Raw genomic sequence first — 27896 nt, 5'->3', positions numbered from 1 at the left:
ATTTTGAATTTGGAGATAAGCCACAAAAATTACTAGCACGACAGCTTAGAAAATTAGAAGATGAGAAGATGATACACGGAATTAGATCTGAGTATGGAAATATATTGATTACTCCAAAAGATATTAATGATAGATTTTTACAATATTATAAAAATCTTTATTCGTCAAAACTAACAGGACAAACAGATAGTATGGAAATATTTTTACAAGAATGTCAAATCAATAGCTTAGATCAGGAAGGTAGAGAATTGTTAAATGCTGAAATAACAGTAAAAGACATTATAGAATCAATTAGTTCGCTAAAGAACGGAAAAGCAGCGGGCCCGGATGGCCTGAGTGCAGAATTTTATAAAAAATTTCAAGATCTGATTTCTCCAAGATTACAAATAATGTATAGATATGCATATGACCAAGGAAAATTACCAGAATCTCTAAATGAATCCACAATTACACTCATCCCTAAAATAGATAAGGATTTGGAAGATCCTGGATCATATAGAGCGATTGCCCTTTTAAATACAGACCAAAAAATATTAACTAAGGTCTTATCTAGGAGATTAAGTTTAGTGATCTCTAAATTAATACATTATGATCAAACAGGTTTTATCCCAAAACGTTATTCATCCCATAATCTCAGACGCTTGTTTAATATTATATATTCAAAAAGAATACGAGATACGGAACTAGCGGTTATATCACTAGATGCAGAAAAAGCGTTTGATCAGGTGGAATGGATGTATTTATTTAATATAATGGAAAAGTTTCAATTGGGGGATAGATTTTGTAAATGGGTAAGAATTTTATACTCGAATCCTATTGCAAGAATTTTGACTAACCAAATTTTATCAGCCAAATTCAAACTCTCTAGGGGATGCAGACAGGGATGTCCGTTATCACCCTTATTGTTCGCATTGGTGATAGAACCATTGGCGGAAAAAATTAGATCTGAACCTGAAATATATGGCTATAATACTGATACAACAATTAATAAAATTTCTTTATATGCAGATGATGTTTTGATTTATATTACAAAACCGGAAATTAGTATTCCCAACCTGCTAAACATTATAACTAAGTTTGGTGCATTTTCTGGGTATAGGATTAATTGGGATAAAAGCGAGATTATGCCAATAACAGGAATAAATTTAAATACATTACAACAATACCCATTAAAAGTAGTTACAGACAAACTTAAATATTTAGGGATTAACGTAACTAAAACTCATAACTCATTAATAAAATCCAACTATCCTCAACTATTAGATAAACTTAGAAAAAATATTTTATATTGGAAAACACTTCCTATATCCATGATTGGTAGAATAAGTGCCATAAAGATGGTATTTCTACCACAGTTGTTATATTTGTTTCAGGCTATTCCTTTTTTTCTTCCGAAAACTTTTTTTTAAAAATTGATAATATTGTCAATAGTTTTATTTGGGATTATAAAAATCACAGAATAAATAAAAAACATCTATGCAAAGCTAAGATAAATGGAGGATTAGCACTTCCAAACTTTTTATATTATTTTTGGGCTGTTCAGATTAAGAATATGAATTTCTGGTGGGTAAATATGGATCATGAACCGACATGGTTAAATATAGAAAAGGAAGACTGTCTACCTTTCAATGTAGGTTCGATAATTTTTGCACCAACGGAAGTACAAAAAAAAAATTATAAAGACAACCTAATAATATATAATAATAGACGTATTTGGAAACAAATAGTTAAGACTCTACATTTGGATAATCTCTCATTTAGATTACCAATTATGAATAATCCATCGTTTAAACCTGCTATATTAGATGGGGGGTTTAAACAATGGGATGATTTAGGAATTACAAGGATAGAACACCTTTATAGAAAAGGAAAATTTCTTTTATTCCAGGAGTTACAAGATATTTATGGATTGTCTCCACAACATTTGTTTAGGTATTTACAAATTAGAGATTATATTAAATCCAATACACAAGATTATAAAAATAAAGAAGCAGGATTGTTAGACGAACTGTTTAATTTATATCCAAATACAGAAAAATTAATAGCCTATATATATAACATCATTTTGGATAAGGAGAATCCAATAACGGAAATATATCGTCAAGCATGGGAAAATGAAATGGGATTGGCTATAACAAAAGAAAACTGGGAAGAAAGTCTACAACGAATACACCGGTGTTCATTAAACGCCAGACATATACTGATACAATTTAAAGTATTATATAGGTTACATTATTCGAAAACTAAATTAAATAGTATTTTTCCGAATCTCTCCGCTATTTGTGATAAGTGCAAGAATGCAGAGGCAAATTTAATACATAGTTTCGTTACATGTCCTAAATTGAATTATTACTGGACAGAAATTTTTAAGTTATTTCTGAAGTCATCAAAGTTAAATTGGACCCTAACCCAAAGCTAATAATATTTGGAATTCCGGATTTACATCTATCACTTACAGTAAATCAAAGAAATTTCTTTGATTACTGTTTGATAATTGGGAAAAAAATCATATTGAAATTTTGGAAGGGAACATTATCCCCCACAACCAAAATGTGGGCAACAGAGATGATGGAGACGTTACATCTGGAAAGAATTAGATTTGTCCTATTGGACAAGTATAATTCTTTTGAACAGATATGGTCTCCATATATACAGTATTTAGAGAAGTAGCTGTTCTTGGCAACACAGCTCGGCGTGCACCCTGCGGGATTTGGTGAGAATAATTCATTTTTATATTGGAATTAACATATATGTCTTTATTGATACTATCACTTGTAGTAGTGTTATTAATAATACATATTGTGGTTTCTCAAAAAATTTTTATTTTTTTTTCGTTTCTCTTTTCTTTCTTATATATAATCAAATTATTATTTAATCACTCTCTTAATGATTTATAACTGTTCTATTCTTTCTCTATCATTATTTCTAAAAAAAATAGTAGATAAGTATTACTAGTGTTTAAAAAAAAAAAAAAAAAAAAAAAAAAAAAAAAAAATAAAAGAAAAAAAAAATATCAAACACTGGATGGACAGGGCCTGGAAAAATAATGCTAGGCCCAATGTTTCAAGGTCAGTTTATCATCAAATGTACCAATTAAGGTCCAGTGAAATTCAAATGTGCCTGCAGTAGTGAATCCTACAGGGTAGAAGAATACATTGACTATTTTCATAATCAAACTGGCACAGCAACATGCCAGCTATATCAAAGACAACACTTCACACAAACAGTGACCTCACTGACTGAGTTGCCCAATGGTGTAACTCTTACTATGGGCATCAAAAACCCTGTACACAAACAGTGAACTCACTGACTGAGCTGCTCAATGCTATACTTTTTATTATGGGCATCCTGCTTGACCCGTTGAGTTACTCCAGCACTCTGTGAAACGTCACCTATCCATGTTCTCAACAGATGCTGCCCGACCCGCTGAGTTACTCCAGCACTGTGTGTAGCATCACCTACCCATGTTCTCCACAGATGCTGCCTGGTCCACTGAGTTACTCCAGCATTTTGTCTTTTGAGCAAGAGCATGCAAATATCTTTACAAATCTCTACAACATTCTGTCCAGTCCAAAGCTCAATGAATGACCACTCCACACATATTCCTTTCACCTGAAAGTCCTTCACAAGAACTCATAATAAACAAGCTTTGATTAGGGTAGTTAACATTAACCAGTTCACACTAGTGGTTAACAACGAGTTCACATTAACTTTCCTCAACCAAGTACAATGTGGATCCACTTTAAATTCCTCGCTGTCTTCTTATTCATAACAATTAGTCATCAAGTGAAAACGAGTCTTCATAAAGTGAATGCCACAATTAAAACACAATTGGACAGCTATCCAGGAGACAAATTCATTCTTGCTACTGCCTTCATGAAGTAAACAGAACCACACCCAGAAATCAGTCTGAAGGCTCCCGACCCAAAATCCCACCTGTCCATGTTCTCCACAGATGCTGCCTGACCCGCTGAGTTACTCCAGCACTTTGTGCCTTGTTTTGTAAACCTGCACATGCAGTTCCTTGATTTTCATCCCAAATCTTCCCTGGTTTCAGGGCTTTTATTAAGTTTGGCATCTGGACAATGGGTGCATTATGGGGAAAGGAAGGGGGTCACAGAACAATAAAGAACCATTTTGCAGTAAAGAGCACAACATGTAATTTGTAGACAGCGCTCCCAATGTGCTGTGAATTCACACAACAGGGCGCTCCAATTTGTGGTCAACACTCCCACCGTGTGGTTTAAGAAGGAATTGCAGATGCTGGAAAAATCGAAGATAGACAAAAATGCTGGAGTTACTCAGCGGGTGAGGCAGCATCTATGGAGAGAAGGAATAGAAACATATAAACATAGAAAAAAAGGTGCAGGAGTAGGCCATTCGGCCCTTGGACCATGCACCGCCATTCAATATGATCATGGCTGATCATCCAACTCAGTATCCTGTACCTGCCTTCTCTCCATACCCCCTGATCCCTTCAGCCACAAGGGCCACATCTAACTCCCTCTTAAATATAGCCAATGAATTGGCCTCAACTACCTTCTGTGGCAGAGAATTCCAGAGATTCACCACTCTCTGTGTGAAAAATGTTTCTCTCATCTCGGCCCTAAAAGATTTTACCCTCATCCTTAAGCTGTGACCCCTTGTTCTGGACTTCCCCAACATCGGGAACAATCTTCCTGAATCTAGCCTGTCCAACCCCTTAAGAAGATGGGGAGTAAGAGCAGAGCTGCGGAATATAGAGGAGACCATGATAATAGTGCTGGAGAAACTCAGCAGCTCAGGCACCATCTCTGGAGGAAAGGTATGGGTGATATTTTCGGTAGGAATCCTTTTATTTTCCATCCCAAAATCACTTGTTTCTCCAGAGATGCTGCCTGGCCCACTGAGTTACTCCAGCAATGTATCTATCTTTGGTATAAACCAGCATCTACAGGTCTTTGTTTCTACATTTACATCAGCCAGATTGAATTTCAATTGTGATAAGGTTATCAGTATCAGTATATCTTTATTGTCATTTTCCTGAGTACTCACATACCCAGAGGAAACAAAATAACGTTGCTCAACCAGTGTCCATTCAGTGTGCAGTACAAATAACAACAAATAACTAGAAATAAAAAACATATATCATGAACAAATTAAATTAAACACTCTACTCTCTACTAAACATCAACAGGCTTTCCGATCGACAGCTGCTGCAGTGTGTCCAGGTTGGTGGTTGGTGCGCGATACTTTGGCAGGGGGCTGTCCGTTTATCAGTCTTATAGCCTGCGGGAAGAAGCTGAGGAGCATCCTGCTGGTTTTGCAGCTAATGCTCCTGTACCTCTTCCCAGATGGCAGGATGGAGAATATGTGATGCGATGGGTGGTAGGGGTCTTTGATGATGGAGATGGCTCTGTTGATACATCTCTTCCTGTATATGTCCAGCAAGAAAGGGAGTGGAGCACCAATAATCCTGCTGGCGGTCTTCACAATCCTGTCAAGTTGGTGCCGTTCGTACGCCTTGCAGCTCCCGAACCAGGAAGTGATGCCGTTGGTTAATGTGCTCTCGATTGTCCCCCTATAAAAAGTTCGTAGATGTGCAGTGGGGAAACCTGCTTTACGTAGTCTTCGGAGAGGGTGTAGTCGCTGCTGGACTCTCTTGACCAGTGCTGTGGTGTTGGTCGTGGACATCAGGTCATCTGACAGGTGGAGTCCTAGGAACTTCACGCTGCTGACCCTTTCCACATCAGCTCCATCGATGTGCAGAGGTGTATGGTGTTGTTTTCCCGCCCTCCTGAAGTCAACCACCATCTCCTTAGTTTTTCCCAGGTTGAGAATGAGGTTGTGGGATTTGCATCATCCTGTGAACAGCTCCACCTCCATCCTGTACGCTGACTCATCATTGTCACTGATGAGACCCACCACTGTTGTGTCATCAGCGAACTTGTTGTTGAAGTTGTTATTGAGTCTAGCAGTGGGTATCATCACTTTAGTAAAGATACATCCTATTATTCTGAGACTGTGCCCTCTGGTCCGAGACGCTCCTACTAGTGGAAACATCCTTTTATTTCGGAGACACAGCACAGAATCAGCACAATTCCAGTTGCACCAGAAAAAATAATCATTAAAATCCCTGGACACTTCAAATGACAACAATTAAAAGGAAAAGTCAGCAGAATTAATCAAAGAAGCAAATACAATTCAGGAGAAAGCGATAGTGTTCTCACCGACCTCATGCCCTGGAGATATAGATCCACATCAGACACAAGGGGAGGCTCCCAGTCTCTACGCCGAGCTCTTCTCTCAATGACTGCCCAGGACCACTGGTCCCATCCCCAGCCCAGGACCACTGGTCCCATCCACAGCCCAGGACCACTGCTCCCATCCACAGCCCAGGACCACTGGTCCCATCCACAGCCCAGGACCACTGCTCCCATCCACAGCCCAGGACCACTGCTCCCATCCACAGCCCAGGACCACTGCTCCCATCCACAGCCCAGGACCACTGCTCCCATCCACGGCCCAGGACAACTGACACCCGCACTAATCAACAATCTATCTATTTCTGCCTTAAATATATCCACTGACTTGCGGCCTCCACCGCCGTCTGTGGCAACGAATCCCACAGATTCGCCACCCTCTGGCTAAAGAGATTCCTCCTCATCTCCTTCCTAAAGGAAGGTCCTTTAATTCTGAGGCTTTGCCCTCTGGTCCTAGACTCTCCCACTAGTGGAAACATCCTCTCCACACCCACTCTATCCGGGGCCTTTCACTGTTCGATGAGAACCCCCCCCCCTCAATGATCTAAACTCCAGCGAGTACAGGCCCAGTGCCGACAAACGCTCATCGTACGTTAACCCACTCATTCCTGGGATTGTTCTTGTAAACGCTAACTCTTTTGTCTTGCTGATGTTGAGGGATGGATTGTTATCCTGTCAATAGGCACAGGAGTAGGCCATTCGGCCCTTCAGGACAGAAGGTTCTCAATGTCTTTCCCATATTCTATCTCATCTTTGCTGCTCATGTGACTGAAATAGTGTTCTGACCAGTGGACGGACGTCTGGATCCCATTGGTCTGAGACCTGGCCACAAGCTGTGGGTGGCAAGGTCATGACCCCGAGGGACATTGGTGTCAAGGGTCACGGTGGAGGGAATGTTCTGACCAATTCTAACGTCTGAGAAGTGAATAGTGATGATTTGTTAATTCATCGTGGGTGAAGCAGGTGGGCTCACTTCTGACTATACTTTACTGTGGATTTAAAAAGGAAAAGATTCTTTATTAACAATGAATGACCCAGAGAAAGGAGAATGTTGCTCCTGGAAGTTCATAGGGTCACAGCATGGAAACAGCCCAGCATGGAAACAGGCCCTTCCTTTGGCCAAACTTGCCCACACCGACCAACATGTCTCGTATACACTAGTCCCACCCTGACCAACATGCCCCATCTACACTAGTCCCACCCCGACCAACGTGCCCCATCTACACTAGTCCCACCCCGACCAACATGCCCCATCTACACAAGTCTCACCCCGACCAACATGCCCCATCTACATTAGTCCCACCCCGACCAACATGCCCCATCTACACTAATCCCACACCAACCAACGTGCCCCATCTACACTCCCACTCCAACCAACATGCCCCATCTACACTAGTCCCACTCCAACCAACATGCCCCATCTACACTTGTCCCAATCCAACCAACATGCCCCATCTACACTAGTCCCACCCCGATCAACATGCCCCATCTACACTAGTCCCACCCCGACCAACATGCCCCATCTACACTAGTCCCACACCGGCCAACATGCCCCATCTACACTAGTCCCACCCCGACCAACATGCCCCATCTACACTAGTCCCACCCCGACCAACATGCCCTATCTACACTAGTCCCACCCCGACCAACATGCCCCATCTACACTAGACCCACCTGCCCCACGTTTGGCCCATATCCATCCAAACCTGTCCTATCCAAGTGTTTCTTAAATGTTGTGACAGCCCTTGCCTCAACTACCTCCTCCGGCAGCTCATTCCATACACACACCACCATCTGTGTGGAAAAGTTGCCCCTCAGATTGACATTATTAATGTGAACCATTTGTGCACAACTCTGCTGGTGTAAGTAATAAATGAAATGATAGATAGCAAAAATACACAGTGGCGCAGCGGTAGAGTTGCTGCCTCACAGCGCCAGAGACCCGGGTTCCATCCTGAATACGGGTGCTGTCTGTACGGAGTTTGCATGTTCTCCCCGTGACCTGCGTGGGTTTTCTCCGGATGCTCCGGTTTCCTTCCGCATTCCAATGACCTGCTGGTTTGTAGGTTAATTGGCTTCTGTAAAATTGTCCCCAATGTGTGTAGGATGGAGCTAGTGTACGGGGTGATCACTGGTCGGCGATGACTAGTTGGGCCGAAGGGCCTGTTTCCGCGCAGTATCTGTAAAATCTAAACAATACCCGGTGACTTGGCCTCCACCGCCCTCTGTGGCAATGAATTCCACAGATTCACCACCCTCCGGCTAAAGAAATTCCTCCTCATCTCCTTTCTAAAGGCATGGGTGGGAAAGGCAGAGAGGGTGAGGGGCCAGACGCGGGCATGTGGGACTAGCTTCAATAGGCATAGCTGTGTGTTTCTGTGCTGTGGGACTGACGGAGCTCAACAGGGTAGTAGTTTGATGCTTCAGCCTGCAGCAACCCAGGAGAACTGTGTTCCAAATGCTTCATTAGTTTGTTGTTCTGCACATCGACCGGGAGGTGATGAAATCTCCCGTTTACACGCAGCCGCCAGAGCAAACAGTGTACATACAGTGATGACAAACACAATAAATGCAATATCCAGTGCAGAACAGTGCAAGATTGTGTTGCAGACAGTCTGGGGCAGCACGGACGAGAGGGGCCGAAGGGCCTGTCTCCGGGCAAGATGACCACCTACGCTGTCCGTGTGGAGTTTGCATGCATCGCCCCCGTGGTGGACCGGATGCGGGTCGAGGCAGGGGAGATTAGCTCAGCCGTCCAAGCCTCAATCCAAGATCAGCCTTCCACCCGCGCATCCTTTAGATTAGATTAGATTAGATTCGTTTTATTGTCATTCAGACCTTTCGGTCTGAACGAAATTTTGTTTCCCTGCAGTCATACATATAATTTAAAAAAATGTCAAACACACACAATCAACACAAATTTAACATCCACCACAGTGAGTTCACCAAACACCTCCTCACTGTGGTGGAAGGCAAAATCTTAAAGTCTCTGTCTCTTCCCTCTTTGTTCTCCCTCTGCGCCGAGGCGACGGTTCAAACTCCGCGGGTGGTTGCTACCTCCGCCACAACTCCAGGGCCGAGTCGGGTCCCCGCCGCTGCTGCTGCTGCCTCCGCCACAACTCCAGGGCCGAGTCGGGTCCCCGCCGCTGCTGCTGCTGCCGCCGCCACAGTTTCGGTGCCGAGCCGGGTCTCCGCTGCTGCTGCTGCCGCCGCTACAGCTCCAGGGCCGAGCCGGGTCTCCGCTGCTGCTGCTGCCGCCGCTGCAGCTTCGGGGCCGAGCCGGGTCTCCGCTGCTGCTGCTGCCGCCGCTACAGCTTCGGTGCCGAGCCGGGTCTCCGCTGCTGCTGCTGCCGCCGCCACAGCTCCAGGGCCGAGCCGGGTCTCCGCTGCTGCTGCTGCCGCCGCTACAGCTTCGGTGCCGAGCCGGGTCTCCGCTGCTGCTAGCCCCGACGGGCCGAGTGCCGCTGCCTTCCTCCCCGGACAACAACCGAGGGGGAATACACAGACCAAACCTCTTCCAACCTCTTCCAACCACCCTAACCCCTCAGGGAATGCCCCTGTCCTGTCTTTGAAATCAAGCCGTCACAATTGTGCACGATCAGTCAGTATTATCCTTTTTTTAATATATAGACGAAAGCTGATCAAGTTCAAGTTGGAATTTATTGTCACATGCACCAATTAAGGTACAGTGATATTTGAGTTACTGTACAGCCATACTGAGTAAAAAGCAACAAGACACACAGCCACATAAAATAAAATCTAACATAAACAACCACCACAGTGGAATCCACATTCCTCACTGTGTTGGAAGCTAATAAAGTTCAACCAACTTCCCTTTTTGTTCACCCGTGGTCGGGGCTGTTGAACCCTCCGCAGTCGCCGCTCGCTGCCGACACACTACATAAAAGTCCCTTTAAACTTCCATGATCCAAAGACATCCTCATGAAGAAGGCCTACGCTTGGACAGCTATCCAGCCAGAAGATGCGAAAGCATTGCGGGAGTTTGCGATATGTCTTAGAAGTATGAAAGAAATGACTACCCTCTTAGACCACATGCAAGAAATGAACGTTGTTAGCAATATGAAAATGATCACTCTAAAACTGCCCTATAGACTTAGAGAAAAGATAAAGCTGGTCTGTTTGAGGAAAATGAGAATGGAGAGGCCATGCTTCCTGATCTGGTGACTTCATAGAAAAGGAAGTACGGTTCATGTCAAATTTACGCTATGGGATTATTCAAGATCCTAAGACTATCTTTAAGCTATTTTAAAGACCCCTATCTGGCTCTCGCTTGAAAGTATCCAGAGAACCGGCCTCCACCGCCCTCTGAGGCAGAGATTTCCACACTCACTGCGTTAAAGAGTGTCTCCTCATCTCCGTTCTAAATGGCTTCCCCCTTATTCTTAAACTGTGGCCCCCTGATTCTGGACTCCCCCAACATCGGGAACATGTTTCCTGCCTCTAGGTTGTCCAAACCCTTAATAATCCTATATGTTTAAAAAATATGCCCTCTCATCCTTCTAAACTCCAGAGTGTACAAGCCCAGCCACTCAATTCTCTCAGCATATGACTTGCGCCATCCCAGGAATTAAACTTGTGAACCTATGCTGCACTCTCTCAATAGTAAGAATGTCCTTCCTCTAATTTGGAGACCAAAACCGTACACAATACACCAGGTGTAGTCTCACTCGCCCCTATACAACTGCAGAAGGGCCTCTTTGCTCCGATACTCAACTACTCGTTATGAAGACCAACATGCCATTCGCTTTCTTCACTGCCTGCTGTACCTGCATGCTTACTTTCAGTCACTGATGAACAAGGACCCCCCAGATCCCGTTGTACTTCCGCATTTCCCAACTTGACACCATTTAGATAATAATCTGCCTCCCTGTTTCTGCTACCAAAGTGGATAACCTCACATGTATCCACATTAAGCTGCATCTACCATGCATCTGCCCACGCACCCAACCTGTCCAAGTCGCCCAGCATTCTCATAGCATCCTCCTCACAGTTCACACTGCCACCCAGCTTTGCAAATTTGCTAATGTTACTTTTAAATCTCTTCATTGATGTATATTGTAAATAGCTGCGGTCCCAGCACCGAGCCTTGCGGTACCCCACTAGTGACTGCCTGCCATTCTGAAAGGGACCAGTTAATTCCTACTCTTTGTTTCCTGTCTGCCAACCAATTTTCTATCCATGTCAACTCATCTGCCATTTCCTTGTCCCCATAATAAATTCACCCTTTTCCGTCTTCAACAGTCCAACTTTGGTCTTAACTAATGTTTTCCTCTTCACATACCTAAAGAAGGAACAGCAGATGCCGGTTTACAAAGAGAGACACAATCTCCTGGAGTAACTTGCACGTCTGGAGAGCATGGACAGGCAACATTCTAGGTCAGGACCCTTCTTCAGACTGCTTGGTGTGGGGGGTGGAGAAAGTTGGAAAGGAGAGGTGGGAGTGGTCGCCTTAGATTCCCTTCCCTCCACAGATGCGGCCTGACCCACTGAGTTCCTCCACCGCTTTAGAGGGTATGGACAGACGACATTTTGAGTTAGGACCCATCTTCAGGCTGACTGGAGAGGGTGGGGGGAGGAAGCTGGAAAAGAGAGATGGGGGCTGGACAAAGCCTGGCAAGTGATAGGTGGACACAAAATGCTGGAGTAACTCAGCGGGACAGGCAGCATCTCTAGAGAGAAGGAATGGGTGACGTTTCAGGTTGAGACCCTTCTTCAGAAGTGATAGCTGGATATAGGTGAGGGAGACACAAGATACTGCAGATGCTGGAATCTTGCATAGAACACAATTTAGTTAGATGCACAGAATCTCTTGCCCAGAGTGGGGGAATCGAGGACCAGATGACATGGGTTCAAGGTGAAGGGGAAAAGATTTAAAAGGAAACTGAGAGGTAACTTTTTCACACAGAGGGTGGTGGGAGTATGGAACAAACTGTCAGAGGAGGTAGTTGAGGCTGTGACTATCCCAAGAAACAGTAGGACAGTTGCATGGATAGGACAAGTGTGGAGGGATATGGACCAAACACAGGCAGTTGGGACTAGTGTAGCTGGGACATGTTGGTCGGTGTGGGCAAGTTGGGCTGAAGGGCCTGTTTCCACAATATGACTAACACAAAGTACTGGAGTAACTCAGCGGGTCAGGTAGCATCTGTGGAGAACATGTATAGGTGACATTCACAGAGTGCTGGAGTAACTCAGCGGGACAGGCAGCATCTCTGGAGAGAAGGAATGGGTGACACTGAAGATGGGTGTCAACCCTGAAACGTTACCCATTCCTTCCAGCATTTTGTGTCAACCTAAACAGCACCTATCCACGTGGTGGTGTGCCAGCATGATGGAGGAGCGGGCAAAGGCCTTGCCACAGAGCAGGCAGGTGAAGGGGCGCTGGCCGATGTGGACTCGCCGGTGCTCCATCAGGTGGTCAAGCCGGGTGAAGCCGGGTGAAGCCCTTGCCACACTCAGTGCACACAAAGGGTCTCTCTCCGGTGTGTATCCGCAGGTGCTCCCGCAGCCCCCTTGCTCGCGTCACAGTGGCAGCAGCCAGTCCGCCGGTGCTGCCGCAACGCCCGCAAGCTGTCAACCTCCTCACCACAGTACGGGCAGTCGTAGGGATGGCGACTGGTGTGCACGCGCTAGTGAGACAGGGCATGGGAGGCCATGGCAAAGCGTTCTCCACACACCGGGCTGGGGACGGGACGGTCGCCGGCGTGCACCCGCTGGTGGGCCAGCAGCTTGTAGGAGCTGGTGAAGCCCTTGCCACACTGGGCACAGGTGTAGAGGCGCTCGTCGATGTGGGTGCGCTGGTGCACCAGCAGGTGACTGGACTGGGTGAAGCCCTTGCCGCATTGGGCACAGGTGTTGGGGCGCTTGCGGGTGTGGGTGCGCTGGTGGTTCAGCAGATGGGTGGAGCGGGTGAAGCCCTTGCCGCACTGGCCGCAGGTGTGGGGGTGAGGAAATATTATATAAATAGAACCACTTGGATAGTGACTTTTATATAAGCTAAGTAATTTGCAAAAGAAAAGCTTATAATTTTCCTGAACTGAAATAAAGTGCAAACAGACATATACACACAGGCAAAGATGAATCAAAACATGGAGGCCTGAACCTAAATCTGCTTTGCTTAGGTTTATTGCTGAGGCACTGGAGGAAATTGTATTTGATATGACTTTGTGTTGAAGAATAGATAACTGAAAAGGGCAGAGGTTGGTTGTTCTTTCCTTTGTGGACATTCTTGAGCTGTGAGGTTTGGGCTGAGTGTGAGATAATAGGCCCTGTAGTTAGCCTTGGATATGTTGAATTAGGATGGATGTGAGGGGAGTAGTTGTAAAATACTTTGTAGAAAGATTGGAAATACAGCTTCCAAAGATAGCAGGAAAAGGGGAGGCTGTAAGTTAAGCTGTATGAAGTATGCAAGTTAAGCGAATGAAGCTGTACCCTGGAACCAAACACTAATTAACTAAATTGACAGATTTACGACCCATGTATGCTTGGTTGAGATGTGAATGGTTTTGAACTTAGAAACTGTAATTCAGCAAACTTATATAATTAATGTTTTAAAGACATAGGTAAAAGTATTTAAATGTGAAATTATAGTAACACCAATTATGAAATGTATTGTCTTAGTAGAAAGGTACACTTTAGACATAGAATTTGTTTAGATTTATAGAAATATATTTTCACTTGGTATAGAAAGTGTGTGTGACATGTGATCATTGTGTTATTTACGTATCTTGTATTTAGAGGAGTGGTCTTTGATAAGAGCCTACTGGGGTTTTGCTGTGTTGAAATAAAATAAGCAAAGTTATAAAGTTATTAGACAGGCAAACAAAGGCTGTAATGAGGCCAGGGAAGGGGGATCATGTGACTGATGTTATAAATCACCAGAAGGACTCAGATGATTGGTTACTAGCTTGTCATACCCTCTGTATCTGAAATGTCTAATACCTATATAAATGCCATGAGTTTGTATCAAAGTTACTCCTCTCTGGACCCGCGCCAGAGCATCAGCTCTGTGTTGGAAGGTTCAAGAGACTGGTCTCAGCTGAAAAAAGAATTGATTTTAACAGCAACAAGTGTTTGAGTCAAGTTGATTTTAGATTGACAGAATCAGTTTAACATTTGGTGTCAGAAGTGGGATTCAGATGGATAACCGACAACTCAAGGAACGAAAATAAGTCAAACTGCGCACTGATCAGACCAGAGGAATTGGCCAAGCAGGAGTGAGTAGTTAAACACCGCTGTTTTCCTCTTCTCTGTATTTCGCTGCGTAGTCGACCCTTCGTTCTTGTGTTGAACGGGATCCTGACAGAGTCAAGTCAATCTAACAAACCTTGTTGAGTGGTAAGATAGACTTTTAAACAGACTCGTCCATTGGGAATGGGGAAACTCAGTCATTGGGAATGATAATATCCGACACAGAAAATTCATACCCAGATGCAGCAATAATTGTGTTAGGTGACTTCAACCACACCAACCTGTCCACTGAGCTTCCAAACTACCACCAGCACGTAACCTGCCCCAGCAGAGAGAACAACACGCTCGACCACTGCTATACTCCGTTTAAGGAGGCTTACCGTGCCTTTGTAGGAGCTCCGTTGGGCAAGTCAGACCACGCGATGCTGCTGCTTATCCCAAAGTATAAGCAAAAAATAAAATCCTCAAAAACTTTGCCCAAATCTGTTAGGTCGTGGTCTACAGACGCCATCGAAAAGCTGCAAGGCTGCTTCGCATGCACTGATTGGGAAGTCTTCCACGCAGCTGGTGACCTCCACGACTACACGGACACAGTAACGTCATATGTCCAATTCTGCGAGCAACTCTGTATCCCTTCAAGAATGGTTAAACAATACAACAATAAGCCCTGGTTTACAAAAGAAATTCAACAATTAAGAACTGAGAAAAATGCTGCATGTAAATCTGGAAATAAGCAGGACTACATGGCTGCAAAATATAAATTAAGGTCTACAATAAGGAAAGCCAAACACAATTATGCCACCAAATTAGAACAAGAAATCTCAACCAACAACACTAGAACTGTCTGGAAAAAACTTCAGGAAATCACCAACTATAAAAAGAAATCCACCCCCATCCCTGATAATGATCATCAACCCAGATAAACTGAACACTTTCTATGGCAGGTTTGAACAGTCTCCAGTCCCTCCACCATCGTCCCCCTCTCCTCTTCCTCCCCCTCCATTCCACATCCAGGAGGCCGAGGTGAGGACTACCTTCAGGAGACAGAAGAAAAACAAATCAGCAGGCCCAGACAACATCAGCCCAGCAGTGCTCCATCATTGTGCAGAACTGGCCCCTGTGTTCACCAACATCTTCAATACCTCCCTCTGCCAATGTTCAGTGCCCCCAGTGCTTCAAACAATCCACCATCATCCCTGTGCCCAAGTCTAACACAACATCTTGCCTCAATGACTACAGACCGATTGCCCTTACATCTGTGGCCATGAAGTCATTTGAGCGCATTATTCTCGCTCACCTCAAAACCAGCACTTCCTCCAACATGGACCCATATCAATTCGCATATAGAGCCAACAGGTCAGTAGAAGACACAGTCAACCTGGTCATCCATCACACTCTGCATCACCTGGAAACCGCCAACACTTACGCCCGCATTCTGTTCATGGACTTCAGTTCTGCATTCAACTCCATCAACCCGGTCAAACTCTTCCATACATTTACGGACATGAACATTGACCCCTGCATCTGTCACTGGATCCATAGCTTCCTCTGGAACAGACAACAAAGGGTGAAGATACACAACACCACATCTCACCCTCTGCACCTCAGTACAGGAGCCCCTTAGGGCTGCGTCTTGTCACCCTGGTTATTCTCACTCTATACAAATCAACTCAAATCCCAGTATAGTTCAGTCAAAATATATAAATATGCAGATGACACAACCATCATAGGTCTCATCTCTAACAACAACGAAATAGAATACCGCACTCAAACACATAAAGCAGTCACTTGTCCCATGAACTTATCATTGATCTCAGACGTAAGGCACAACCCAAGACCCCCCTACTCATCTCCGGCGAACCCATATCCACCACTGACTCATTCAAATTTCTTGGCACTCACATAAGCAATAACCTCAAATGGAAAATCAATTCAGATCACATTTATAAAAAAGCCAACCAAAGACTCTTCTTTCTCCGTCAGCTCAAGAAGTTCAGAGGGAGGAAACATCTCCTAATCCGATTTTACACAGCCATCATCCAAAGCATGCTCACTTCATCAATAACAGTTTGGTACAGCAGTTTAGACACTCACTCCCATAATAAACTACAGCGCATTGTCAACAAAGCATCCAAAATCATCAGAACTCCCCTCCTATCAATAGAATCACTCAATCTCAAACGATCCGTGTCAAGGGTGAAGAAAATCATTTCTGATCCCCTCCCACCCAGCTCACCACATCTTCCACCTGCTGCCCTCAGGAAGGCGCTACAGCTCACTGCCTGCCAAAACATCACGATTTAAAAACAGTTTCTATCCATATGCAATTCGAACTCTGAACACTCTATGACAATATCACATAGCCACCTCGTGCATGTACTGTATACTGTATGTTGTGTTTTATGTTATGTTTGACGGGAATCAGCCTATTGTGTAGCATCCTGTACTGAATATAAATTCCACCAGCTTGACTGTGTGGTCATTAAATAATCTGAATCTGAATCTGAATAACTCGGTCATTGGGAATGATAACTTGTAACTGGCAACAGACGGTTGAACTGGATCCTGTCAGCTAAACACTGCTAAATTGAGCTGGATCCTTCCTCTTGTCATTTGGAATGAAAAGAGGGTGGTTAAAGATTTGGAAACAGGGTCGGCTAAACACTGACAATGCAAAATTAATCTTGAATCATTTGGAATGGTGGGAAACAATTGAATTCAGATCCAGTGATGTCACGGTTGCTAAATAAGAAAAGTAAAACGTTATCGGCATTATTATATTGTTGTAAGAATAAAGCATAACAATATTAATACTGTGTAGAGAGAGAGAGAGAGAGAGAGAGAGAGAGAGAGAGAGAGAGAGAGAGAGAGAGAGAGAGAGAGAGAGAGAGAGAGAGAGAGAGAGAGAGAGAGAGAGAGAGAGAGAGAGAGGAGAGAGAGAGAGAGAGAGAGAGAGAGAGAGAGAGAGAGAGAGAGAGAGAGAGAGAGAGAGAGAGAGAGAGAGAGAGAGAGAGAGAGAGAGAGAGAGAAAACAAGCAGGCTGGAAAATCTGCAAGATAAGAAAGGATTGTGCAGTTCAAATGGTTGGCCTTCAATTAGCAGAGGGAGACGAAGGGGAGGTATAGGAGAATAATTGGAATTTGGCTCCTAGCGCGTCTCCACTTCCTTATCAGCCCCCAGGTCACAGTCCGAGCCCTAGTCAGTGCTGACAGGAATTTACCCAAGTTTACCCAAGGCAGAGTCAGGAACCGTCAGTGCAGCCACTTCAGGCATCTGACCCAAGTAGAAGGAGAAGCCCCAGGTTACAGACCCAGTTTAGTAGCAAGGCATACTAGGTCCCAGTCTAGAGAAGGTGCTGAAATAGACGGAATAAGAAAGCATCCTCCAGGTGCCAATATCCTGTCAGAACAGTCCGTAACCCCAGAGCCCTAATACCTCCTCCACCCAATCAACAAGACAACGACGAAACAGCCATGAATAATGTGTGGCTGCTGTGGAAACTACATGAGATTATACCAATTTTGTTGGGAATGCCTTATAAGAATCAGAATCCTTTCATTGAATTTTTAAGAAGAACGATATCTGTATATCACGCCGATTCCAGAGATTTATGGCCACTACTTCAGCAAGTATTCACAGCGATTGAATATATCAGGCTCTTGGTTCACTTAACCTATGACAACCCATGGAGCCCTAGAGGCAGCGCACCCAGGGGCAGGTAACAATGAGGATCGATTACAGCTTATGTTTGGTAGCTCCAGCAGCCAATCGATATATCAAAGGTTTTGGATATGAAACCAGAGGAAGGAGAGGCTGCAGAAGATTTTCTGGAAAGGTTTAAAAAACCATCTACAGCAACCAGTCAAGTGACACTCAGCATCAGCAAGGAAATGACTCGCCAGTTTTGTGCTATGCTTATGAACTGTTTGCCTTCCAGCGTCGCAATGGCTATTTAAACCAATAATATGGACTAGTCAGTCTTCATCGGCCCGCATGTCAAGAGCTGTGAGAGCCTTTTGGAAAGACTGTCCTATTGGAGCCCAGGTAAAGGTAAAAATGAATATGTGAATAGAGAAACGAGAGAAGTTCCACCAATGGCTGTCCCTGACTGAATGGGCTAACATATCTGGATGTTACCCTGTTTACGGATGGCAGCTCATTCATTGTTGAAAAGGGAGAATGGTTGTCAGGCTATGTGATTGCCAATCAGGAGGGAACGACCATTGAAGCAGCATCTTTTGAGGCTCTCTACTAGGCCCAGCTAGCCAAACTATTTGTGCTGACTAGAGCCTGCACCCTGGCCGAAGAACTATCTGCAAATATTTACACGGACTGCCAATGTGCTTTTGGAGTGGTTCATGATATGGACAATTATGGAAGAATCGGGGGTTTCTAACGTCTTCCGGGACAGTGATATCTCACAAAAATTGGTTTCTAATTTGCTACAGGCCATTCAGTTACCCAGTCAGCATGCTGTTATCAAAGTTAGAGCCCATACTATAGGCCAAGCCTCATAGACATAGGAAATTGCCTTGCCAACAAGTTAGCTAAGAAAGCTTCTAGGAGTTACCAAATTGTTGGGCCCCACATGATGAGGCAGACTAAAAATTCTACTAGGAATAAGTCTCCCTTGAAAAAAGGAATGCCAACCATCCAGGAAGTACTTCAAATACAGGACACTCCTGCACGGATAGAACAGCTGTGGCAGGACCAGGGTTGTCTGTATGATCCTGTCACTAGCTTATGGGTTACGCCTGACACCCAGACTTGCATGTCTGACAAGCTTGCGTTGTGGGTTATTGAATGTGTACATTTTGCAACTCATTGTGGGGCCAAGGCCGTAAGTGATATGATTTTAGAGATCTGGTGGCATTGGGAATCTTCTGGACTTGACCCAGCGTATCAGCCAGTGATGTCTGATTTGCCAGCAGCATAATCCAGGTAAAGGCTTGCCCTGTGAACCAGGTAAGACCCCTTTACCAGCAGGTCCCTTTGAGACCTTGCAAATGGACTACATTGAGTTGAAAAGATGCCAGTGTTATAAGTATGTTCTTGTAATTGTCGTTTGCAGTAAATTGATGTTTTCAGTAAATGGATTGAAGCATGGCCGACCACTGACAATAAGGCCTCTACCATTGTAAAAATATTGTTACGCAAAATCATATCAAGATTCGGTGTTACTGCGCGGTTAAGTTCAGATAATGGTCTTCATTTTATTGCTGTTGTAAACAAAGAAATTACAGATACGTCAACAGCTCCATTGTGCGTCTTGACCTCAGGACACCGGATTGGTGGAATGGGCAAATCAGACATTGAAAACCAAATTAGCAAAATTAGTGGCATAGACTGGGTCAACATGGTTAAAACTGCTTCCTGTAGCTCTTTTTCAGATACGCACTATACTTTCTGGTGTGGCACGAGTAACGCCTGCGCAAATCATATATTGTCGACCTTTATAGAAGCCATGGAATGACCATGCCCCCACAGTGGTCCATTTCCACCAGATGACTGAGGAAATGACATCCTATGTATTAACCCGTGCTTTGCAAACTTCTCATTCACAGGTCAGGGCTGTATATGGTGAGGAGCCAGCGGTCAAAGTTCCATCTAATATTGAGCCATGTTGCTATGTGCTGGTCAGGAACTGGAAGCGTAAGCACTTGGACCCACAATGGGATGGTCCCTTCCAGGTCATCCTCACCACTACGACCGCTGCCAAGGTCGAGGGTTGTGCTGCATGGGTTCATCTGCACCACTGCAAATTGATTGGGGAGCCCAATCAAAAGGGGAGAGAAGAGTAATTTTTATTATTTTTTATATTTCTGCTTTCCTTGGGAGTTGTATCATCATATGTTTAGTTGTATCATTATAAGTTTAGTTGTATTATTATAAGTTTAGTTTTGAATCCTTATTTTGCTATATGGTTAAGAATATGCGACTGATTACTGGACTGACTGACTGAAGGACGTTTAAATTGAGTGAACAGTTGTTTAAGTTAATTAAGTAAGAAATGAGCTTTTTGTGAGCCTTTGCATATTTCAGATAAATTAAAATGAGGCGATTCATCCTGCTATGCATCCTGATGCTACAACAGATGGAGGGAAATGGACGCTAAATTTGACAATGTGTCCCGGGACAAACAAGCAGAGTCTTTCACCTCTGCAAAAGAGATGTGGTACAGTGCAATGGCCCAGATGCCTTTGTATCCTGGGATGTCACCAAGATTGACTATTGCAATGGGATACACGTCAGCCCGATTGGCAGGTAGACTTAGATAACCAACACCTATGGGAATTACCCTGCTGGTCTCTGGAGTGCAAATTTGACTTTTTCTGCAGACGGTATTCTTTGGAAGACGACTCGGCAAAGGAACATTTGTATGATGGACTATGCTATTGAGAAGCATTAGTGGAAGGGTTTCGGCCCGAAACGTCGCCTATTTCCTTCGCTCCATAGATGCTGCTGCACCCGCTGAGTTTCCCCAGCAATTTTGTGTACCTTCGATATTCCAGCATCTGCAGTTCCCTTTTGAACACAGTGGTCTACCCTTGTTTACAGGAGAAAGAACATGAGAAAAATATGGGAAAAATGGGCATTGGAAGAAACAGACTCTACCATGTTTATACAAGCCCATAATTAACTATTTGGTAAAGGACAAATTGTGAGTTACCGTGCTACTATCAGAAATCCGTCTGTTCTCTTTACAGGATAGATATGCCTTATACTGTCTGTTGGCACATGAGGGAGAGACATGTGCTATTGTGAAAGACAGATTTATGATGGGAATTCAGGGCAGAACAGTAACATCACAAACATCAAAATGACATTATTACCCTGCTCGATGGGATACAGGAGGGTATTGAATGGGGAGACTGGGTATTTGGGGGATTTTATAATTGGATCATTAGTACTACTTTGGTTCTGTCTTCACCAAGGAAGACATAAATAATCTTCCGGAAATAGCATGAGACCGGGGGTCAAATGAGATGGAGGAACTGAGTAAAATCCAGGTTAGCCGGGAAGTGGTGTTGGGTAAATTGAATGGATTAAAGGCGAATAAATCCCCAGGGCCCGATAGGCTGCATCGCAGAGTACTTAAGGAAGTAGGCATGCAGGTGCAGCAGGCAGTGAAGAAAGTGAATGGTATGTTAGCATTCATAACTTAAGGATTTGAGTATAGGAGCAGGGAGGTTCTACTGCAGTTGTGCAGGGTCTTGGTGAGACCACACCTGGAGTATTGCGTGCAGTTTTGGTCTCCTAATCTGAGGAAAGACATTCTTGCCATAGAGGGAGTACAGAGAAGGTTCACCAGACTGATTCCTGGGATGTCAGGACTTTCATATGAAGGGGTTAAACAGGCTAGATGCAGGAAGATTGTTCCCGATGTTGGGGAAGTCCAGAACAAGGGATCACATTTTAAGGATAAGGGGGAAATCTTTTAGGACCGAGATGAGAAAAACATTTTTCACACAGAGTGGTGAATCTCTGGAATTCTCTGCCACAGAAGGTAGTTGAGGCCAGTTTATTGACTATATTTAAGAGGGAGTTAGATGTGGCCCTTGTGGCTAAAGGAATCAGGGGGTATGGAGAGAAGGCAGGTACAGGAGACTGAGTTGGATGATCAGCCATGATCATATTGAATGGCGGTGCAGGCTCGAAGGGCTGAATGGCCTACTCCTGCACCTATTTTCTATGTTTCTATATATGCAGCAATAGTGGTTTTGTGTTTGTTTGTGGGAATTGCTTTTGTTAAATGTATTATTTCTAGACTAATGACAGCCTTGGATAATGTGGAAACTGGTGAGAAGATATTAGTGCAACATCTAGAAGAAGACATTCCAATATTATACGATGAGGTAGTTGAAAGGATGGTAAATGCGCAGGTTGAGAAATAATTATTAGAAGATGAATGTATTAGAATGAATAAAATGGAGATAGACCAGTGGTATGGAACCCAGAATAGCTGAGCACCCTAAGGGCTAGGGTATGAAGCACAGCAGAGTTAGGGAACAGCATTGGTGTCAACATGCCAGCCTGCTGACCTACGTGGTCCAGATTTTGGGGGCTATAAAGCATCTCGAGGTTAGGTATAAACTTGGATGACTAATAAGCCAATGCTGATGAATCTATAATCCTATTAGTGGCCATAAATGACCAGAGTGGGGAATGAGGAAATATTATATAAAAGAACCGCTTGGATAGTTACTTTTATATAAGCTAGGTAATTTGCAAAAGAAAAGCTTATAGTTTTCCAGAACTGAAATAAAGTGCAAACAGACATATACACACAGGCAAAGATGAATCAAAACATGGAGGCCTGAACCTGAATCTGCTTAGCTTAGGTTTATTGCTGAGGCACTGGAGGAAATTGTATTTGATATGACTTTGTGTTGAAGAATAGATAACTGAAAAGGGGCCTCTTCTTAGGCCAGAGGTCAGTTATTCTTTCCTTTGTGGACATTCTTGAGCTGTGAGGTTTGGGCTGAGTGTGAGATAATAGGCCCTGTAGTTAGCCTTGGCTATGTTGAATTAGGATGGATGTGAGGGGAGTAGTTGTAAAAGACCTTGTAGAAAGATTGGAAATACAGCTTCCAAAGATAGCAGGAAAAGGGGAGGCTGTAAATTAAGCTGTATGAAGTATGTAAGTTAACTAATAAATTGACAGATTTATGACCCATGTATGCTTGGTTGAGATGTGAATGGTTTTGAACATAGAAACTGTAATTCAGCAAACTTATATAATTAATGTTTTAAAGACATAGGTAAAAGTATTTAAAACTGTGAAATTATAGTAACACCAATTATGAAATGTATTGTCTTAGTAGAAAGGTACACTTTAGACATAGAAATTGTTTAGATTTATAGAAATATATTTTCTCTTGATATAGAAAGTGTGTATGACTTGTGTGATCATTGTGTTATATACGTATCTTGTATTTAGAGGAGTGGTCTTTGATAAGAGCCTACTGGGGTTTTGCTGTGTTGAAATAAAATAAGCAAAGTTATAAAGTTATTAGACAGGCAAACAAAGGCTGTAATGAGGCCAGGGAAGGGGGATCATGTGACTGATGTTGTAAATCACCAGAAGGACTCAGATGATTGGTTACTAGCTTGTCATACCCTCTGTATCTGAAATGTCTAATACCTATATAAATGCTATGAGTTTGTATCAAAGTTACTCCTCTCTGGACCCGCCCCAGAGCATCAGCTATGTGTTGGAAGGTTCAAGAGACTAGTCTCAGCTGAAAAAAGAATTGATTTTAACAGCAACAAGTGTTTGAGTCAAGTTGACTTTAGATTGACAGAACTCAGTTTAACAGGGGCGCTCGCCGGTCTGGTTGCGCTGGTGGGACAGCAGGTGACTAGACTTAGTGAAGCCCTTGCCGCACTGGGCGCAGGTGTAGGGGCGCTCGCCGGTGTGGAGGCGCTGGTGGTACAGCAAGCTGTCGGAGCGGGTGAAGCCCTTGCCGCAGTCGCTGCAGGTGTAGGGCCGCTCCCCAGTGTGGGTGCGCTGGTGGGACAGCAGGCAGGTGGACTGGATGAAGCCCTTACCGCACTGGGTGCAGATGTAGGGGCGCTCGCCGGCGTGGGCGCGCTGGTGGTACAGCAGGCTGTCGGAGCGGGTGAAGCCCTTGCCGCATTCGCTGCAGGTATAGGGCCGCTCCCCGGTGTGCAGGCGCCTGTGCGCCTTCAGGTCCGGAGACGACTTGAAGCCTTTTCCGCAGTCAGAGCAGGCGAAGGGCCGCTCACTGTTGTGCACCCGCTGGTGCACCTGCAGCCCATTCAACCGGGTAAAGCTCTTGCCACAGGTGGAGCAGCCATAGGGCTTCCCGCCCGTGTGCACCTGTCGGTGCACCTTCAGGTTATTCACCGTCTTGAAGCTCTTTCCGCAGTCGGAGCAGGTGAAGGGCCTCTCGCCGGAGTGTACCCGCTGGTGGGTCTCCAGCAGGCTCGGGCTCTGCCAGGCCTTGCCACACACGTCGCACTCATAACGCTTCTCCTTGTTGTGCCCCGTCATGTGGTCCTCCATCGAAGCTCAGCCCCTCGAAGCTCAACTGCACACCGAGCAGATGTGGGGGAGGGGGGGGCTCAATGGCCGCTCACGTCCCCGTCTCTCTGTCCACAGTAATGGCTCCTAAACCCTGCAGGAGGGGAACACAGAGGGTCAACAAGCTGGCAAACAGGACATTACTAGCACATATTGGGTGTGTTTATGGCGGCGGAAACTGTTATATAATTCTGCGCGGCACAGTGGCGCAGCGGTACAGTTGCTGCCTCACTGCCAGAGACACGGGTATGATCCTGACTACAGGTGCTGTCTGTGGGTTTTTACTCTGGGTGCTCCGGTTTCCTCCAACATTTCAAAGACGTTCAGGGTTGTAGATTAATCGGACTCTGCAAAATTGTTAAATTGTTCCTAATGTGCGTAGGATAGTGCTAGTGTACGGGGTGATCGCTGGTCGGCGCGGACTCCGCGGGCCGAAATACCTGTTTCCGCGCTGCATCTCTAAACTAAACAAAATCAAAGAAGGGTCTCGACCCAAAACGTCATCCATTCATTCTCTCCACAGATGCTGCCTGACCCGCTGAGTTACATAGAAACAAGGTGTAGGAGTAGGCCATTCGGCCCTTCGAGCCTGCACCGCCATTCAATATGATCATGGCTGATCATCCAACTCAGTATCCTGTACCTGCCTTCTCTCCATACCCCCTGATCCCTTTAGCAACAAGGGCCACATCTAACTCCCTCTTAAATACGGCCAATGAACTGGCCTCAACTACCTTCTGTGGCAGAGAGTTCCAGAGATTCACCACTCTCTGTGTGAAAAATGTTTTTCTCATTTCGGTCCTAAAGGATTTCCCCATTATCCTTAAACTGTGCCCCTTGTCCTGGGCTTCCCCAACATCGGGAACAATCTTCCTGCATCTAGCCTGTCCAACCCCTTAAGAATACTCCAGCACTTTGTGTCTATCTTCTCCACAGATGCGGCCTGACCCGCTGAGCTATTCGAGCACTGTCTGTCTCTCTCTCTCTGTCACCCCCTCTCTCTCTCTGTCTGTCTCTTATGTCTCTCGCTCGGTAATTGTCTCTCTTTCTCCCTCTCTCTATCTCACCAGGGCTGCCAACTCTCATGCTTTGAGCGTGAGAATCACACATTTGATCAAACTCTCACGCCCTCACGCAGACCAGAAAGAGTTGCGCAGCTGCTGTGAGAGTGTCTGTGCCGAAGGGACTGACTCTCAAAGGGAGGTGGAGAGAGAGAGGGGAAGGAGACAGGGAGACAGTAGGGAGAGAGAGGGGGTGGGGGGAGAGAGAGGGGAGAGACAGAGGGGGCATGAATGGAGAGAGAGAAGAGGGAGAGGGGGGGAGTGAGAGGGGAGAGAGGGGTGAGAGTGAGGTGGGAGAGGGGGGTGAAGAGATAGAGGGGTGAGAGGGAAGAAAGAGGGAAAGAGAGAGAGAGGGGGTGGAGAGGGTGTGAGAATGGGAGAGAGAGGGGGAAGAGAGAGGGGTGGTAAAAGAGAGAGGGGAAGAGGGAGAGAGGGGGCAGAGGAAGAGAGGGTAAGAGAGAAATGGGGAATGAGAGAGATGGGGGGGGCAAAGAGAAAAATATAGAGACAGAGGAGAAAGAGAGAGCAGAGAGAGAGCAAGGGGAGAGTGAGGTGGGAGGGAGAAATGGGGGAGAGAGAGGGGGGGGGAAGAGAGAGAGGTGAGAGAGAGAGAGGGGTGCGAGGGGGGAGATAGAGAGGGAGGGAGAAAGAGAGAGAGAGAGGGGCAGGGGGAAGCTGGGGGGAGAGAGAGGATAGAGAGGGAGAGAGGTAGAGGGCGAGGGCGAGGGAGAGGAGAGAGGAGAGAGAGAGAGAGGGGCAGGGGGAAGCTGGGGGGAGAGAGAGGATAGAGAGGGAGAGAGGGCGAGGGCGAGGGCGAGGGAGGGAGAGAGAGAGAGAGAGAGAGAGAGAGAGGCAGGGCTGCCAACTCCCATGCATTGAGTGTGAGAATCACGTATTTCGCCAAATTCTCACGCTGATCACAAATTTGTTTAACTCTGTTGTGAGAAATTATGTGATCAGCAAAAATGTCAAAACTCATATCAACTGCATGGGCCGCGGGTGTTGGAAGCAGTAGCAGCGACGGTGACAGCTGTGGACGGGGAGCGGGGCTGGCGAGTGTTTGCCGGGCTGGCGAGTCGCTCACTGCAACTCCGGCCATGGAGCAACCTCAGTGCATGGCGTCAGAAGCGTTGCGCCGCTGCCGTGAGAGTCTCTGTGCCAAATTCGCCCAGGTGACCGGCATGGATCAGGCTGTGGCTCGATGCATCCTGGAGGACAACCAGTGGCTGCTGGAAGTAAGTACCAAGCACTGGGTAGAAACGGTGGAAGATAGTGGACTTCAAATGGGGGTGGTTGGAGAAAGCATCCTGCTTGCCTGCTAGATTTTCACTTACTGTGACTGCAGGAAAAATGTTCCCAATGTTGGGGGAGTTCAGAACCAGTGGTCACAGTTTAAGAATAAAAGGGGGGGGGGGGGGCAGTTAGGACTGAGACGAGGACAAACTTTCTTCACACAGAGCGTTGTGAATCTGTGGAATTCTCTGCCACAGAAGGCAGTGGAGGCCAATTCACTGGATGTTTTCAAGAGAGAGTTACATTTCGTTCTTGGGGCTAACAAAGTCAAGGGACATGGGGAAAAAACAGGAAAGAGGTACTGATTTTAGATGAATAGTCATGATCATATTGAATGGCAGTGCTGGTTCGAAGGGCCGATCGCCTATTCCTGCACCTATTTTCTATGTTTCTATGCTTGAGTATATGGCGATAAAACTCGATCAATTCTTCTTCTTCTTTCGTGTGGCGTGCACAGCCTACAGTTGTTGGACAACTTGTTCTATTTGATCTTCCGTTTGTGCACGTCGAGTTGATTACATGTCGAAACAGGGCAGACTACGTGAAGATTGCAATCTTCCACCCCAATCACTTGATTTTGAGGCATTCATGCATGGTGGAGGTATAATGTAGTCATAGAGTGATACAGTGTGAAAACAGGCCCTTCGGCGCAACTTGCCCACACCCGCCAACATGTCCCAGCTACGCTACCTGCTTTTGGTCCATACCTCCAAACCTGTCCAATCCATGTATCAGTCTAACTTTTTCTTAAATGTTGGGATGGTCCCTGACTCAACAACTTCCTCTGGCAGCTTGTTCCATACACCCATCACCCTTTGTGTGGATAAAGTTACCCCTTAAAAAGTTAACTCTTAAAAATACTTCATGCAAAAAAACATTGAAATCATACTTCTACAATGCACTAAAACATGATTTTAATACATCAAATGTCAAAAAGTCCCTACCATGGGAGGGGGACACCCTTCTTCCACACCCTCTCCCCACTCGGTTGCTCCACTCCGTCACCGGGTACCCCCAAGGCCAGTGATCAGTGATCGCTCA

At 45.3% G+C, this 27896-nt stretch overlaps 2 protein-coding genes and 1 long non-coding RNA gene across 3 annotated transcripts in view; 1 reads left to right on the top strand and 2 right to left on the bottom strand.

The window, feature by feature from the left end:
* Nucleotides 1–27896, bottom strand: part of LOC116982168 (zinc finger protein 239-like) — a 1102810-nt gene that overhangs the window by 1068433 nt on the left and 6481 nt on the right. The window lies entirely within an intron of this gene.
* Nucleotides 4807–12628, top strand: LOC116982183. Its single transcript, XR_004414386.1, has 4 exons — nt 4807–4822; nt 5812–5823; nt 7120–7126; nt 12505–12628. It is a non-coding gene; the product is annotated as an uncharacterized LOC116982183 (long non-coding RNA).
* LOC116982178 (zinc finger protein 239-like) lies at nt 23800–24530 on the bottom strand (the record flags this gene model as incomplete). Its single annotated transcript, XM_033035485.1, has 2 exons — nt 24382–24530; nt 23800–24297 (listed from the first exon to the last, which is right to left on the bottom strand). Coding segments are annotated over exons 1-2 (600 nt in total), but the record flags the coding sequence as incomplete, so codon positions are not given.

Source organism: Amblyraja radiata, chromosome 16, assembly GCF_010909765.2.
Source record: "Amblyraja radiata isolate CabotCenter1 chromosome 16, sAmbRad1.1.pri, whole genome shotgun sequence".
NCBI lineage: Eukaryota > Metazoa > Chordata > Chondrichthyes > Rajiformes > Rajidae > Amblyraja > Amblyraja radiata.
Note: the sequence above shows the minus strand (reverse complement) of the source record. Positions and strands in the feature narration are given on the sequence as shown.